General features: G+C 62.6%; 1 protein-coding gene across 1 annotated transcript in view; it reads left to right on the forward strand.

Moving 5' to 3' along the window:
* PI4KA (phosphatidylinositol 4-kinase alpha) overlaps positions 1-15,719 on the forward strand; it is a 114,954-nt gene extending 99,235 nt beyond the window's left edge. Inside the window, exons 41-55 of the mRNA XM_044674684.1 lie at positions 150-317; positions 797-850; positions 1,401-1,521; positions 1,908-2,037; positions 2,859-2,929; positions 3,285-3,357; positions 3,542-3,612; positions 4,027-4,139; positions 4,419-4,523; positions 4,942-5,067; positions 8,246-8,366; positions 8,711-8,870; positions 9,009-9,098; positions 10,056-10,139; positions 15,304-15,719. Coding sequence (XP_044530619.1) covers positions 150-317; positions 797-850; positions 1,401-1,521; positions 1,908-2,037; positions 2,859-2,929; positions 3,285-3,357; positions 3,542-3,612; positions 4,027-4,139; positions 4,419-4,523; positions 4,942-5,067; positions 8,246-8,366; positions 8,711-8,870; positions 9,009-9,098; positions 10,056-10,139; positions 15,304-15,355 — 1,539 coding nt within the window. The 3' untranslated portion in view covers positions 15,356-15,719. The remainder of the gene's footprint in view (positions 1-149; positions 318-796; positions 851-1,400; positions 1,522-1,907; positions 2,038-2,858; positions 2,930-3,284; positions 3,358-3,541; positions 3,613-4,026; positions 4,140-4,418; positions 4,524-4,941; positions 5,068-8,245; positions 8,367-8,710; positions 8,871-9,008; positions 9,099-10,055; positions 10,140-15,303) is intronic.
* Positions 15,720-15,927: the final 208 nt, after the last annotated feature.

The following is a 15,927-nucleotide window of genomic DNA, read 5'->3' on the forward strand; positions in this document are numbered from 1 at the left end:
CCCTGCTGCCGGCTCCCATGTGAGAGCGGTGAGGACGCTCCTTTCCCCGAGGGCTCCCCCCAACCCTGGCCCAGAGGAGAAGCGAGGCCTGGGCCCCCCGGCTGCCCACCGCCAGGTGCCACCCTGAAATGTCCTCTCCTCCCCTCCAGTACCTGGTGACGTGGCACACGATCGATGCCGACGCGCCCGAGCTCAGCCACGTGCTGTGCTGGGCCCCGACGGACCCCCCCACCGGCCTGTCCTACTTCTCCAGCATGTACCCACCCCACCCCCTCACGGCGCAGTACGGCGTCAAAGTCTTGCGGTCCTTCCCTCCGGTAAGACCCCAGACGCGACACCGCGTTCAGCCTGCCCTCAGGCCCACCTTCACCCCAGGCCGGTCTGGGGGGCCCTCGTTGGTGTTTAGCCTTGGGTTCAAAAGAGAAGGCGGCCAGGCACAGATGAGCGACCCTCCCAGGCAGGGAGCCAGCAGCTGCTCGTGGAAGGGGGTCATGCTGGTTGCCAGGAGCCCAAGAAGCCTCCGGGGTGCTCCGTTCTGCGGGGGCATCGGGAGCCAGCGGGGGCCCATGGTCTCGGAGCCCGAGTGGCACTGCCAGCCTCCTAAGCCGCCTTCTGTGCCCAGCTGCCCTTGCCACGACTCGGTGACGGCTAACCTCGGCCTCGGCCGGCCTGGCTCACTAATCGTGGTCTCATTGGACAAGCGTGAGCGAGGGGCCCCCCAGTGCCCACAGGGGACCCCCACAGGCCAGGCCACAGAATGATGTGAGGCTTCCCGTCTTTGTGTCTCCTTTTCCAGGACGCCATTTTGTTCTACATTCCCCAGATTGTGCAGGCCCTGAGATATGACAAGGTAAGGCCAGGACGCTTGTGTGCGATGGGCTGACTGACCGATAGGCATCCCAGGAGGAAGGAGGGGGACAGGCTCTGGCCTGCTGTTAGCACAGGTGTGTCCAGCGAGCCAGAGGGCGTGAGGACAAAGAGGGGCCCCGGCGCCATCGTGATGTCGTGGCCAGTGTCTCTGGCTTAGGGACCGCCCGGCGTGCTTCAGCCACAAGCCGGGGCTTGTCTTCTCCTTCAGAAGGGGGAGCAAACAGTGAGCAGAGCTCCTGGGCAAGGCTGGGGCCTGGGCCTGGGCCTGCCAGCAGGCACTTGGCCTCCTGAGGAGCCCGAGGTCCGAGCGGGCAGGCTGCTCCTGGAGGGGCCCTTGACTAGCCAGGGCGAGGACAGCCTCCGGCCGCTCCCCTCTCGGACCCGTGGAGCCCGAGGTGCTGCAGGACCGAGCCGCCTCGGAAGGTCCTGGCTGGCCGGCCGCTCGTCCGGGCCATTGTAGCGGGCAGGCCTGCTCGGGCGCCGCCTCCTCGCGGCAGCCGGGACGCTGAGGCTACCTGGTCTGCTTGTAGATGGGCTACGTCAGGGAGTACATCCTGTGGGCCGCGGCCAAGTCCCAGCTCCTGGCTCACCAGTTCATCTGGAACATGAAGACCAACATCTTCCTGGACGAAGAGGGACACCAGAAGGACCGTGAGTCTCAGCCCCTGCCCGGGCCTGCGCCCGATCCCGAGCCCACGGTCCCCTCACCCATTGCCTGGAGAGGCGGAGGCCGGAGGGTCTTGTTCCTTTTGATCTCGGGGGGCCTGTGATCCTCGGACGGCCCCACCTAGAAAAGCTGTTGGTTTAGACGTGGCTCAGCCCTGCTCCTTCTTAGCCGGGCGGCCTCGTGAGGGCTGCCCAGGCTCTCTTGCCTCAGTGCCTCCATCTGTGAAATGAGGGGATGGTCAGCCTCTGCCCAGCCCGAGGCCTCCCAGCCATCTGGATCCGATGAGACGAGGGGTGGGCACCGGGGTTGGTCCTCATAAGCCACTCTGCTCCGGGGGACCCCCTCGTCCGACCTTGCTCTCCTTCCTCAGCGGACATTGGGGAGCTCCTGGAGCAGCTGATGGAGGAGATCACAGGCAAGCTATCTGGCCCCGCCAAGGACTTCTATCAGAGGGAGTTTGATTTCTTTAACAAGATCACCAACGTGTCGGCCATTATCAAGTGAGTGGGCTGGGGCTCTGGAGGGAGGGTACCCCGTGGTCATTGGAAACAGCCGTACATTAAATCTCTGGCGTGAGGGGCCGCCTAGGCTGTGGAGGGAGCCTGACCTTACGGGAAGCCCCTCTTGGCCCGCCTCCATCTCTAAAGTGAGGATGATACCCTGCTTCCTTCAGGTTTCTTGGAGACAGTTTTGTCTCTAGAAATAAGAGTTGTCCAAATTTGTCTAAAGGGTTACTGTCCAAAAACCCCAAAAGCCTGGCTTGATATCGTTCCAGCTGGGAAACTTGCCTGAGGGCCTTAGTGGACCACAAGGGCATCGCCAGACCCCACTGTAAAGCAGCAGCTGTCGTATTGTTGAGCCCTGACGCCCCGGAGCAGACCTCCGGGAGGGGTTGTGGTCAGTTGTGAGGGAGGAGCAGAGCTGAGCCCCAGACCGGGATCAGGATGAGGCGACCTGCCCCCGCCATAGTCAGGGCATCCCGAGAGAAGTCTCCAAGGCCTCCTCCAGCTCTCCCACGATGCAAGGAACACCCACCCCAGGGAACAGAGCACATGGGGCTGGGGACATCCCAGGAGGCTTCAGAAAGGTGGTCCCTGAGAAGGGCCTTGAAGGGCAAACCTTTTGGCAGGTGAAGGAAAGAAGGGCCCTGCTGGCCGCAGTGAGAGATGCAGACGTAGAGGGGGCAGGCTCTGGTGCACCTAGGGAGGGGGCGTAGCACGGGCGAGAGGGGGCACGTGAGCAACACTGGGGGGTCTTGAAGGCCAGCGTGGCCGTCCCCCTGCTCCTCCCCAGGACTGAGCCGCTGTGTCTGCTCTCCTAGGCCTTTTCCCAAAGGTGATGAGCGGAAGAAAGCATGTCTGAGAGCCCTGGCCGAGGTGAAGGTGCAGCCCTGTAAGGACCCCCACGTCCCCCCGGGTCTGTATGGGCACGTGGGCCCCCTCCCAGCCGTCCTGCAGCCTGCCATGCAAGCCCACTGGGCAGTGGCGGCCCGGGCTTCCCTCTTGGGCCTCCTCCTCTGGGCGGCTCACATCGAAGGGCTCCGGGCCAGCACTGGGAGAGTCCAGAAGGCCGTCTAGGATGGGCAGAACAAGAATAAGGAAAATGCTGACAAAAGGGCCAGGGGGAGGGCTGGCAGGCGCTGACCCTGTCGGGCTCTGGGTCCCCCCCAGACTCTGGGGGCCCCATGGATTTAGGATGGGGGTGCACCGCCTACGCTCTCAGGCTGATGGGCTCCCTCCCATACTAGGTTGTTACCTCCCGAGTAACCCTGAAGCCATCGTGCTGGACATTGACTACAAGTCAGGAACCCCTATGCAAAGGTGGGGCATCCCCCCCTTCCCACAGCCCAGGTTTGGGTTCCAGGAGGCCTGTGGGTGGCACGAGGGCCTCTGGGGAAGGCCTGGTGGGCCCCAAATGGGGATGGGGATCCCTCCCTGCGGGGAGGCCTCTGTGAGCCAGATAGCCCCGAAAGGGCCCTCACGTGCCTGTCCCTGGGCTTTGCAGCGCCGCGAAGGCCCCGTACCTGGCCAGGTTTAAAGTGAAGCATTGCGGAGTCCGCAGGCTCGAGAAGGAAGGTCAGTGCTGAGTCTAGCAGCTGGTCAAGTGGCCGCGGACAAAGGCAGGGGGTGGGACGGGCAGGGGTCACCCCAGGGTGGCCCATCCTCTGACTCCTGCGCGGACAGTTGGCCCCCCTCTGCCAGGCCCTTCGCGGGACTGAGGGTCATAGGATTTGGCCTGGTGGCAGTGCCCAGCACTGATGGCAGCACCTGGCACCAGGCCCACTGGGGAGAGGGAGAATGATGGGCCTTCCTGCGCCCTTCTGGGGGTGCCAGAGCCAGAGGGAGCACACACTGGCCCAGGAGCTCGCCGGGGGGCTGGGCAGCTCCCCGGACTCCCAGGCCCCAGGGTCTGGCCTTCGTGCCCCACAGGGATGCGGTGTCACATGAGGTACAACAGCGCCAACGCAGAGGAAGGAGAAAAGGAAGAAGCAGAAAGAGAGGCTGAGGAGGACGAAGATGAGGCAGAGGGAGAAGAGGGAGAAACAGGCGAGAACATTTCTTGGCGGTCCGCCATCTTTAAAGTGGGCGATGACTGTAGACAGGTAAGCGGAGGAGCCCCAGCCTTGGGTCATGTGAGGCCTGGTACCCAGGCCTGGTCCTCTCTCCCTGCCCCATTCTGGTTCTGGTTCTTAGTCCTGTCTCTGAGTGCTTGGGGGACCCCAGGGTCGGAGGTGGATCTCCCAGATGAGAAGGACTGGCCAGGCCAGACTAGCCGGACAGTCTGGGCCACCAGGTGGGCTGTGAGCCCTTTGGAAGGCCAGGACAGAATTACCCCACGGTGACGTGCCCGGGAGTGATGCTCCTGCCCTCGGCCCTTCCAGGACATGCTGGCTCTCCAGATCATCGCCCTCTTCAAGAACATCTTCCAGCTGGTGGGCCTGGATCTCTTTGTGTTTCCCTACAGGGTGGTGGCCACTGCTCCTGGGGTAAGTCCAGCCGGCCCTTGGGCCTGAGAGGGGTCCGTCCCGGGCCTTGGGATGGAACGTGGCTGGGATCAGGCTAGGTTAGGAGCCTCATTGTGTGCCAGTGCCAATCTGTATACCCGGGCAGGAGGAGTTGGTGTGAGAGGGAGATGCCCCCACACTGCCCTGGGGGTGTGCTTGGGCAGGTTGCTGGAGCTAGTGTGGGGCTGCCTTGGGAGGCAGCGAGTGCCCCGTCCCACAGGGCTTCCCTCGTGTCAGGAGACGTGTGCCCAGGCCCGGTTTGTTTGTCCCCCAAAGCGAGGCCTGTCCAGTCTCCTGAAGCCCTCGCTCAACGGCCAGTACATGTGCCTGCTTGGAAGCTCCTGGGCCTGGGGGGCCCTGCTCCTTCCCAGACCCATGCTGGCTCTCCCCTGGTCCCCAGTGCGGAGTGATCGAGTGCATCCCCGAGTGCACCTCTCGAGACCAGCTGGGCCGGCAGACCGACTTCGGCATGTACGACTACTTCACTCGGCAGTACGGAGACGAGTCCACTCTCGCCTTCCAGCAGGTAATGGAACTCGGAGCCCCGGGCTGGCTGCCGTCTCTCCCTCCGCCCACGCAGCTGTCCTGCTCCCCGCCAGCCTCCCAGCTCACATCTCCAGGGCCTCCGACATCTCCCACTGGATGTGTGGGATGTCTCCAAGGAACTCCTGAGCTTTTCCCCTGAGCCCTCCCCTCGCCTCATCTTCCTTCTTACGTCATCAGGGCCAAGACCTTGTCCCTTGGGCTCCCACCTAGCGGCCGTCCCAGATCATATCCAATATGGCGCCAAGACCCATCGCCAGTCTCCCCTTTGCAGCATCTCTTGAAATTGCCCCTTCTCTGCCTCCAGCCTGCCCCCACCCTCACCTCATTGCTCTTCCCTGCTGGGGGTCCTCCTGCCCCGGCTCTCCCCACTCCAGTTCATCCTCTACTCAGCCACTGAAGGGATCTTCCTTAAATAAATGTGTGACCCTCTCACCCCCCCCCCCCCAGTAAACCCCAGCATCTCCCGCCACCTCCAGAATGAATACACAACACTCTGCCTCGCCTGCAAGCCCTTCAGGCCAGAACGAGCCGCCTCCTCCCACCTGGGAGCGTTTCTTGTGGCTGCCCCCGGCCTGCGGTTCTCGCCCTCCTTCCCTCCCCTCCTGGCTCTTCTGGCTTCCTTCGCGTGCCAGCTAGAGTCCGGGTCTTCCCTCTGAGGCCTCCTCCTGTTTGTTGTCCGGTCGTGTCCGGCCTTTGTGACCTCATAGGCCACAGCAGCCCAGGTCCTTCTCCTCTTTGCTCTGTCCTGAAGTCTGTCCATGCTCGTTGCCTCTCTCGGCCTTGGCCCTCGGTCCTTCCCGACATCAGGGGCTTCTTGTGACGTGGCCAGAGAGTCGACGCTTTGGTCCTTTCAGGGAATGATGGGAAGCCATTCTTTCCATATTGGTCAGTTGGATGTCCTCGCTGTCTGGGGACTCTCCATGGTCTCCTCCGGGACCGCAGGCCCAGGGCCGGCCCTGTGACGCTCAGCTTTCCTTGTAGTTCCTCTCTCCCAGCCATCACGGCTGCTGGAAAAGCCAAGCCTGACCGACCCTTGTTGGCGTGGGCCGCGTCTGCTCCGTTGTCCTCCTTGAGCCTCGGCCGGTTTCCTCGGGAGACGGGCCAGAAGCCTCTGTGAGGAGTCAGACGTTGGTGTGATCCTCACAGAGGGAGGCTCGAAGCAGGAGGAGATGTTTTCCGGGGCTCCCTTGCTTTCTCCATTATCCTGTGAGGGGTGGCCAGGGCTCCCTCGTTCCTCTGCCTCTCCCTGCACCGGCCTGGCCCACGTTGTGCTGAAGCTGAGCTTGCTGGCATGCGAGATAGGCCCAGCCCTTTCTTGGCAGCGCCCTGCTTTAGGACTGGCACTAACGAACATTCCCAGTGTGGGGCCACCGCTGAGCCTCCCAGGGCTGCTGGCACGCAGAGGGCAGGGGCTGAGAGCTGCCTCCGCGGGCTGTGTGCCACCCTCGCTGGCCTCGTCATGGCCAGGTGCTTCCTGCGTGGTTCTCGGTCGTCGTCTCTGCTTCTGTGCCCACTTTTGCCTGGCCCGGGTCTCGGCTTCGTTGAGTTTCACGAGCTGCGTGCCTTGGCGGGGCCGCGATCCAATCAGCGCCCCTGTGTCGACCTCGTCAGCCCGTGTGGTCTCCCCGTTAGATGGCGAGCCCTCGAGGGCACAGGCTGTGCCTTCCTTCCTATCTTCTTCTCTTGGCCCAGGGCCTGGCACACGGCCTGCACTTCATCTGGGCTTGGTGGCTCACTGCCTGACCACTTCGAGACAGCAGGCATTGGAGCTGGAGCCCTGGGTCCGAGCATCCTCTCTGACATAGTGCGTCCAGCCCCGTGTGGCCGTGCCTGACACCCGGGTCAGAAGCTTCCCCATGTGGAGTTCCTCCGTTTCATACCAAAATAAAGTGGGAGTTCTGAGAGGTTGAGGGGCCAAAGGCTCCCCTCAGGGCCTTCCTCCCGCCATCTCCAGAACAGGTGGAGGGGGTCGGCCTTGGGCTGTGTTCAGCCTCGGGGAATGGGCTTCCCTGGCCACGGGGAGGAGACTGTGGACTCTTAACCACCATCAGTCCTTCCCCCAGAGCCTGGCAGGAGCACGCACGAGGCGGACGATACCAGGGCCAGGAGGAGGGGGCGCAAGGGGACAGATGGCTGTTAGGGATAAGCTAGAACAAAGGGCCAGGCACGGGGCCACCACCTGGATGGCCTGGGCTCCAGGCTCTGGACTCAGGAGCTCCCTGACAGGAAATGGAGGCCTGAGCGGACATCCTGGGGGGCACCAAGTGACCTCCTTATTGGGGGAGGGAGGGAACAGCCACTGAGCACCGAGTAGCGCCAGGCCCAGCGCTAGGAAGAAAAGGGCCGTTACAGGCCTCGTCTTACAGACGAAGGGCCCGAGGCAGACAGACAGACTCCAGAGTGACTGGGGCCTCCCAGAATCCACAACTCATCGGCCCAGCCATCGTAGCTACGTCTGTTACTCAGAGACCCCGGAGCTGCCCCGACACCTGGCCCGTTTCCCCTTTTTAACAGCCACAAATAAGGCTGTTCTAAGTACCTCCGAGGGCCGCGCCAAGGCCCAGGGGGTACAGCACAGGCCTGGGGTCAGAAAGACCCAACTTCGAATCTGGCCGCTCCGGGGTCTCTGAGTAACAGACGTAGGATGGCTGGGCCGATGAGTTGTTAAAAGGCCTCACGTGGGGTCCTCGTCCCTGGGAGCAGGCCCAAGGGGCCCAGGGCCACCTCCTGACGGATGGATGCCCGGACAGTCCTGGGGGGCAGCTGGCGGCTCCAGCTCCTGGGAGGCCGCTTGCTGTTTGATTGACACCCCAAACGGGCCCCTGCTGAGTCCAGAAGACAGCTGCCAGGGCAGTGGATTCTGGGAGGCCCCGGTCACTGCCTCGTAGCCTATCTGCAAGGGCTCTGGGGGAGGCAGGGCAGGGAGACAGAGCTGGAGGGGGCTCCTGTGGCTTCACCCCCTTCACATCCTTCCATCAAACCAGCCCTCCCTGAGCACCCCAATTCAGGGGCACTGGGCCCAGCCCCTGGGGGAGCTCAGGGAGGATCTCGGAGGCCATCCTGGCAGAGGTGGCTTCTCGGAAGGAGGGCATGGTGGCAGCAGCGTGACCAGCCCTGGCCAGGAGCCTGTGACCACCGGCCCTTTCTCCCCCGTGCAGGCCCGCTATAACTTCATCCGCAGCATGGCGGCCTACAGCCTCCTCCTGTTCCTGCTGCAGATCAAAGACCGCCACAACGGGAACATCATGCTGGACAAGAAGGGGCACATCATCCACATTGGTCAGTGGAGGGGGGGGAACCTCTGCTGTAAAGTGGGCGCAGGCTTACCCACCCTGACCCCCATGATTCCTGGCGATCTTCCCAGGCCCCAGGCAGGCGGCCGCTTCTGGGATTCCTATTTTATAGCTGAGGAAACTGAGGGGATGTGACTTGCCCAGGGTCACACAGTTAGGAAGGGTCTGGGGCCAGACTGGAACTTGGCTCTTCTTAACTCTGGGCCAGCCTCCCTCGGGGCCACCTGGTGGCTCAGTGTGGGCATCGGGGAGTGGGAATGCCGCTTCCCGAGATCGTGGGCTCCTCCCGGGGAGACCCCCACAAGCCGGCTTTCCTGCCGCTCTTCCCAGACTTCGGCTTCATGTTCGAGAGCTCCCCCGGGGGGAATCTGGGCTGGGAGCCAGACATCAAGCTCACCGACGAGATGGTGATGATCATGGGCGGAAAGATGGAGGCCACCCCTTTCAAGTGGTTCATGGAAATGTGTGTCCGCGGCTACCTGGCCGTCAGGTGAGGCCACGGAGGCAGGGCGGGCACGGAGGGCCCGAGGAGGGGGGAGATTCCGCTGGCCCGAGTACCCTGAGGGCAGACAGGGCCGGCCTGGCCTCTCCAGGCCCCTCGAGCCCTTCCAATCGGCTGTCCCTGCAGGCCCTACATGGACGCCGTGGTCTCCTTGGTGACCCTAATGCTGGACACTGGGCTGCCCTGCTTCCGAGGACAGACAATCAAGCTGCTCAAGTGAGTTGTGGCCGGGCTCAGGTTCTTCCCGATGACCCTTCCCCGCACAGCTGCCCACAGAGCCCTGGGCCGGCTGGGCAGACAGGCGGGCCCTGCTCCCCTTGGGGGCTTAGAGGACCCCACAGATGGGTCCTTCCCTCTTGCCTTCGGAGGCCTGGAAGTCCCACAGGAGGAAGACTTCCCTGTCAGGGCCTCAGCCTCCCCCCCGGCCAGGGAGGGCAGTGGGCCACGTGGCCTCTGAATGTGGACTCCTGTGGCCCAAAGGCTGTCCTTGAGGTCTTCACGTGGAGGCCCCACTTTTCCAGCAAGATCCCAAGAGGGAGGGGGCTGCTGGGGGCTGGCCTGAGGCCTGCAGGCAGGGCCACGAGCGCAGAAGAGGGAAGGTCAGCTCTAGAAGGCAGCATTTGCTCTCCGTGGTTGAGCTTCACCAGGAAAGGACTCTAGGGGGGTTGGGACTGCGATGCCCACCAGCTTCTCCCCTCCTCTTGGCCTGAGTCCTTCTCCCCAGAGAACCCCAAAATGGCCCCTGGGGGATGGGAGCAGTGATCCAAGGGGAATAAGGAGATAGAAGGGAGCAGCTCTGCAGGCAGCCCAGAAAGAATCAGGAGAACCGGAGAGGGAAGGACCGTGGGGGAGGCAGGTTTGGGCTAGAGGCGTCCTGGGCAGCCTTGGGAGTGGGGGGCTCCCCGCTGCTGGAGGACCCCTTCTCTAGAGAGTGTGTCCTTGTGCTGAAGACTCGGCCTGGAAGTCCCGTCCCCAGAGTGGGTGACCAGATCCCGGGGGCTCCAGGCTCAGCCTCTGGCCTTCCCCGTCGTCCCCACCCTGGCAGCAGGAGTCCAGGGAGTGGAGTCCCTGTGGGCATCGCTTTCTGGCACACAACCCGGGGGTGGGGCTGTCGGGATGAAGGGCGAGTGGTCAGGCGCTTCCCGCGGCCCATTTCTCCCTTCTGGCCTCCAGGCACAGGTTCTGCCCCAACATGACGGAACGAGAGGCGGCCAACTTCATCCTGAAGGTCATTCAGAACTGCTTCCTCAGTAACAGGTCAGCCCCTCGTGCCCGGCCCCCGCCCCCCGCATCCTCCACGTGGCATGGGGGGGAGTGGGGAGCTCTGTGGCCTCAGAACCAGCCACCTGTGCGGCCACCTGTGCGGCCGGCCTCCGCCCCCGGGAAGCCCCTGACCCTGGGCTCTGAGGCCCCTTGCCCACCTTCTAGCTCCCTTCCCCTGGGACTCCTTGGGCACACGTGGCCACTCGGGCCAGTGAGCTTGCACAGGCCCGATGGAGGCCTCCTCCTTGGCCCACCCACCCACGACAATGTCAGTAGTCCATCCCCGAGGCACAGCCTCCGGCCGGCCCGTCACATTTGGGAATGGCTCTTGGGATACGAGGCCGCATCGGGGCGCAATGCGAGGCGGCCCTGCCAGGGCCCCTTCCCCGGGCTGACCGTCCCCCGGTAGCTTTCGCTGGCCCCTTCGGCTGCCCACACGGCCTCGTGCACTTGCTCCTGCTCGAGGGTCGGACCTCCCCGGCTCCTCTCCCAGAGTCTCCTTACATGGCCAGAGACCTCCGTCAGGGGCAGTGACTGGCCCAGGGATGGCACCAGGTGCGCCTGCCTCCCCGTGAGCCTTGGGGGTGCTCTCATCATAGCAGGGCTCACCCCCAAACACACCTCCTTTGGGAGACCCTCAGGGGCCTCCGCTCTCTCCGAGGACTGGATCGAGGACCATTCAGAGGCCTGGCGCTGGGCCTGGAGTCAGGAAGGGTTCAAAGCCTGCCTCACACACTTCCCAGCTGGGGGCCCAGGGATGGAGCCGGGTTCAAGGCCCTCCTCTGTACACGAGGGATCACAGCGGCCCCCGCCTTCCTCCGGGGCCTTTGCGAAGATAAAACACAGCAACGTGTGCCGAGAGCTTTGCAAAGCCTCTGGAGGCGCTGCTTAATGGTGTCCTACGCGATGCAGACGGGGGAAGCGTCCGGCCGAGACGGAGTGCCACGAGGGGGAAGACCGGGGCTGGAGGAGACCGAGTCCCTCGTGGGCCTTATTCCCCAAACAGGAGGCCACCAGAGACCTTCCCTGTTGTGGCTCCCACGGCTTCCGGGGGGGCCTCTCTCCTCCGCCCCCATCCAGACGTCGAGATCTCGGCAGCAGTGACCACAGGAAGAGGCACCGGCCAAGGCTAAAACGGGAGACCTGCCCACTCACGGGGAGGGGGCCGGTCTGGGGCTGCGTCCGAGACGTGGACGGTGAGGGCCTCGAGGCCCAGAGGCTGCACAGCTTCCCAGGAGAAACTGCTTCTTCCTCCAAGAGTTTGACCTGTCCTTCAAAGCAGGAAGCACCAAATGGAGGAAGGGAAGGCCCGGCTCCTCTGCACTTCCAAATGGTCGTTCACCCTTGAGAGCAATCGTTAACGTGGCTTTGGGCCAGGATGTGTCAGTCTGTAAAAATATTTGTTCATTGGCTTTGCATCCCTTGTGGCTAGTACAGGTCCCGGCACTTACTAGGTGGTTTTCACTTTATTTATTTATTGTTTAGCCCTTACATTCAGTCTTAGGATCAACACCGTGCATTGGTTCTAAGGCACAAGAGTGGTAGGATGAGGCAATGGGGGTCAAGTGACCTACCCAGGGTCACACAGCCAGGAAGTGTCTGAGGCCAGATTGGAACCCAGGACCTCCCATTCTCTAGGCCTGGCTCTCAATCCACTGAGCTACCCAGCTGTCCCCTCAGTTTGTAAATGTTAAAAAATGTTGATAGCTATTCCAGGTGGTTTCCTTTGGGTGCTTGGCTCCTAGGATGCCCAAAGGTCCCTGCCACAAAAAGGACTAAGAATCTCTGTTAGGGAACTGACCTGAAACAGCCAGCGCCCACGCCCAGGCAGCTGGGCCAGAAAAGCAGGACAGAGCGGGCTGGGTCACTCTCAGGAAATGGCCGGGGGCCCTCCCTGAGCCCAAGCTCCCAGAGAGCCGTGGCCCCACCTCCGAGGACGTGTACGCCGCTGCCGCCCACCAGGAGGACGCACGTGACACCCCTGCCGGGGGAGGCTCCCGTTGGACGGTCGTCCCGAGCATCGAGGTGAGCAGGTTGAAGTTGAGGCTGATCCCGTTGGAAGCCCCTTGAACGAGGGCAAATGTGATGAGAAAAGCGTTGGGGAACATGTGCAGAGTGTGCGCAGGGTGCTGAGGGATGAGCCTCCCGTGGCAGCAGCGAGGATGGAGAAAGGCCGAGGAGAGAGCACGCTCCGCAAGCGGCTGGACACGAGAAAGAAATCGGAGCCGGCTGTCCGCCGTCGAGCTCTGGCACGGCAGCGCTGCGGACAGAAGGGGCCGTTCGGAGGGATCATCCAAGTGAGGAAGGCCTTTGGGGGCTTTTCCTCCCCTTCCTTGTGCTTATCGCAGTGCCCGGCACACGTGCTGGCCGGCTGGCTGAGCCTGGGCCACGTAAGCTTGAGATGACGGTGAGACAGCCAAAGAGGGAAGGCCTGCCCGGGGACCCGGGGATGTCTCCAGCGCTGGACCTCTCGGCTCCCGGGGCTGGACTCCGACCCTGCTCCTGTCTGTTCTGAGGCTGGCTTCCGTGTGGGCCTCCCTTCGAGCACGGATGCTCCGGCTGGACTCACTCCTGAGCAGTGAGCGTGTCCCCCTCCCCTCCCCCCCCCGCACGGCCCAGCCCAGTGGTTCTGCACTGCCAGCCAGCCATGTCCAGAACCCCCAAATGGACACTCTGTTACCCCTTTCTTGGTGAACCGGCTCCCCTTCCCTTTCTTCTCCAAGCCCTCGTGCCATTGGCTTCATGCAGAAGGTGGCGGCGTCTCTACGACAAAGTTGGGGTGCTTGGCCAAAATGGGGAGAGCTGGAGCGTCACGAGCGAGGAGCAGGGAGGCAGTCTGGGCGGATCCGTGAGTGTGAGAAGGGAGTGATGCAGGGAGGCTGAACCCAGGAGTTTTACTGCATCCTGGAGGCCGGAAAGGGGCAGCTAGGTGGCACCATAGTGCACAGAATAGGGGCCTGGAGTCAGGAAGACTCAGCGTCCTGAGTGACTCGCCAGGTGAGTCCATTTGCCTCCGTTTCCTCACCTGTAAAATGACCTAGAGAAGGAAATGGCAAACTCCTCCAGTGCCAAGAAAAACCCAAATGGGGTCACAGAGTCAGAGACAATTGAAAAAGATTTGAACAGCAACAAAGAGGCGATACAAAACTACTGAAGTTGGTCGAGTCATGGAGTGGCCCTGCTCAAGGGTTTGAGAGTCAGGCCTAGAGACAGGAGGTCCTGGGTTCAAATCTGGCCTCAGACACTTCCCAGCTGCGTGACCCTGGGCAAGTCACTTGACAACCCCATTGCCCACCCTTACTACTCTTCCACCTATGAGACAATACACAGAAGTTAAGGGTTCAAAAAAAAGGTACTTAAGGACTGTCATTTTAGTAGCACTGTCTAGGATGGACTAGAATGTTGAAAGATCCAAGGCAGGGAGACTAAAGATGTCAGAGGTGGTTGCTGTGAATGGCCAGAGAGATGTTGCAAAGACAGAAATGGCGAGAACCGGCAGTTAATGGGATGGAGACGGCCACTGGAAGGGGCCGGTGCTGCCCCAGAAAGAGGGAAGCATCGCTCTCGGACCTGCTGAGTTGAAGATGCCCCTGGGACGCGGCCAGGTTGAGACGTCCAATCGGCAGTTGGAGATGGTAGACTGGAGGTTCGGAGAGAGACTAAGGGTGGGTCTATGCATCCACGAGTCGTCTGCATAGAATGTTCCTTAAACCCAGGAAAGACATCGAGTGCAGGTGAGCTGAGAAGAGAGCCCAGGACAGAGCCTGGGGGCCACCCACAGCTAGGGAGCGCGATGGGGATGGCGAGCCAGCGAAGGAGACACAGAAGAGAGGAAGAACAGACGTGAAAATCGTGAGAGGAGTCTGGAAGGAAGTGGTTAGTGGCACCCGTGCAGCAGGAAGACTGGCGAGTGGGCGCTGAGAAGACTCCCCGCTTCCTTTCCTGGCGCCCTCAGGGCCCTCTTACAGAGCTGCCCAGAGTGCCAGGACGCTTAAAAACAGACTGTCCGGCGACCGCGGAAGGAACCTTTGATGTGGTCACCTCACATCGCCCAGACCCTTGGACACGTCTGTAATGGTCGGTTTTGGCTGCCCCACTGCCCACAGCAGCTGCTCAGGCCTTCTCTCCCTCCCCTCATTCAGACACGTTAGCCTGCTCTCCCCCCACCCCAGCCGTCCATCCTCTCCAGCACATCCTCCACAGGCCAGCCTCACGGGGCCGTGAGGAGAGACCCTGGGGACGAGGACCAGGTTCTGTCTGTCTCCCTGGCCCCGGGGGTGACCCTGGCATGCAGTAAGTGCTTAATAGATGCCCTTGATTGAACAAGGTCGAGACTAGAGAATCTGGAGCCAGGGAGAAAGGCCGTTTGTGGCGATGACGGCTCTGAGATCGAGCAGTCAGGGAGGCCAGAGCCTGGGGGTCTCCTCAGAGGGGGTGAGAGCCGAGGACGGGCTGTGCGGGCCAAGCCTCTGGAGTCGGACCTTGCCTGAAGCTGACCATTGTGTGCTCTGGGGCCAGCCTCAGCCGCTCTGGCTGACCTTTTGGGTCCCTTTCAGTCGGTGCCTCCTGGGTGCCAGCACATATGGGCAAAGCTTGCTGTGGGCAGGATGAATAGGAGTGAATGAATGGGGCAGGCACTGAAGAGGCTTCCTGGAGGAGGAGGGATCTTAGAGCAGAGGAGGCAGCCGGCTCACTGGTCAGGAGAGTCTGGGGGGAGGAGCTGGAACCCGGGACCAGCTGAGGCTCTCCGAAGGGGAGGCCCAGGAGCACAGCCCGCTGCCTCCAGCCTTCAGCGCCCCCAGCCGGGATCCCCGGGTGAGCCTCTCGCCAGCTTTCCCCACGTCGGCGCCCTCTTCTCTCCATCACCCTTTCCCAGCCGGGCCCTGCTGCTTTCCAGAACTCAAGTGAATTCAGATGGTATTTCCCGGCCTTCAAGGCCCCGGGGCCTGGCGGGAGCCTGTGTGTGTAGACTTCCTTCAGGCTCTCACCCTCTGGGTCGTCCAATGGGAGGTTTTAGGTATCTCCGCCCGCTCCTGGCCCCCCCGGGGAAGGCCTGCACAGCTGTCTCCAGGGCCACCACCTCCAGGAAGCCTGCCCTCCTTCCTAGCCCCTTGGGTGTCTGCCCTTCGTCTGACCAGGGCCCTCTCCTTCCTTGCAGGAGCCGGACGTACGACATGATCCAGTACTACCAGAACGACATCCCGTACTGAGGCCCCCGCGGGCAGGGGGCTTCTGGGGCGCCCACGTGGCTTCCAAGTCTTGTCATGTGCAATCGCAGCCCCGGCTCTGCTCTGGTCTGTGACGGGCGGGCGGCGGGCGGGCAGGGGGGTGTGTGCCTGTGTGTGTGTGTGCGAGCGAGCAAGTGAGCGGCCTTCCCCGAGCCCCGGAGCCGAGCCCTGCTCCGTGCGGGCCTCCGTGCGGGCGAGCGCCTGGCAATCTGCTCTGGGCATCGGGGGCTGCCGCCAGAGGTGGACATTGCGATAATCACCAGGGCGGCGCCGCCCCTCCGTCCTCGGTACCAGGAGAAGCTCGTTCTCCTTCTGCGTGTAAAATAAAAGTCACTATGGAGAGAAATAAAGAGCCCGAGTGGGTCGTGTCCGTGAGTGGGCCCCCGGGGAGATAGCCTGCCCACTCTGCCCTCCGTGCCCCTCCCCCAAAGCCCTCCATTCCAGCAGCCTCTGCTCTGACCACTGACCTCCCTGGAGGCGCCTGCCCAGGACAGCCCAGCTCCCCGCTAGCCTGGAGGTCCCTTGAGGGCAGGGACTGTCTCTGGGCCCAGCCA

Source organism: Gracilinanus agilis, chromosome 1, assembly GCF_016433145.1.
Source record: "Gracilinanus agilis isolate LMUSP501 chromosome 1, AgileGrace, whole genome shotgun sequence".
Taxonomy (NCBI): domain Eukaryota; kingdom Metazoa; phylum Chordata; class Mammalia; order Didelphimorphia; family Didelphidae; genus Gracilinanus; species Gracilinanus agilis.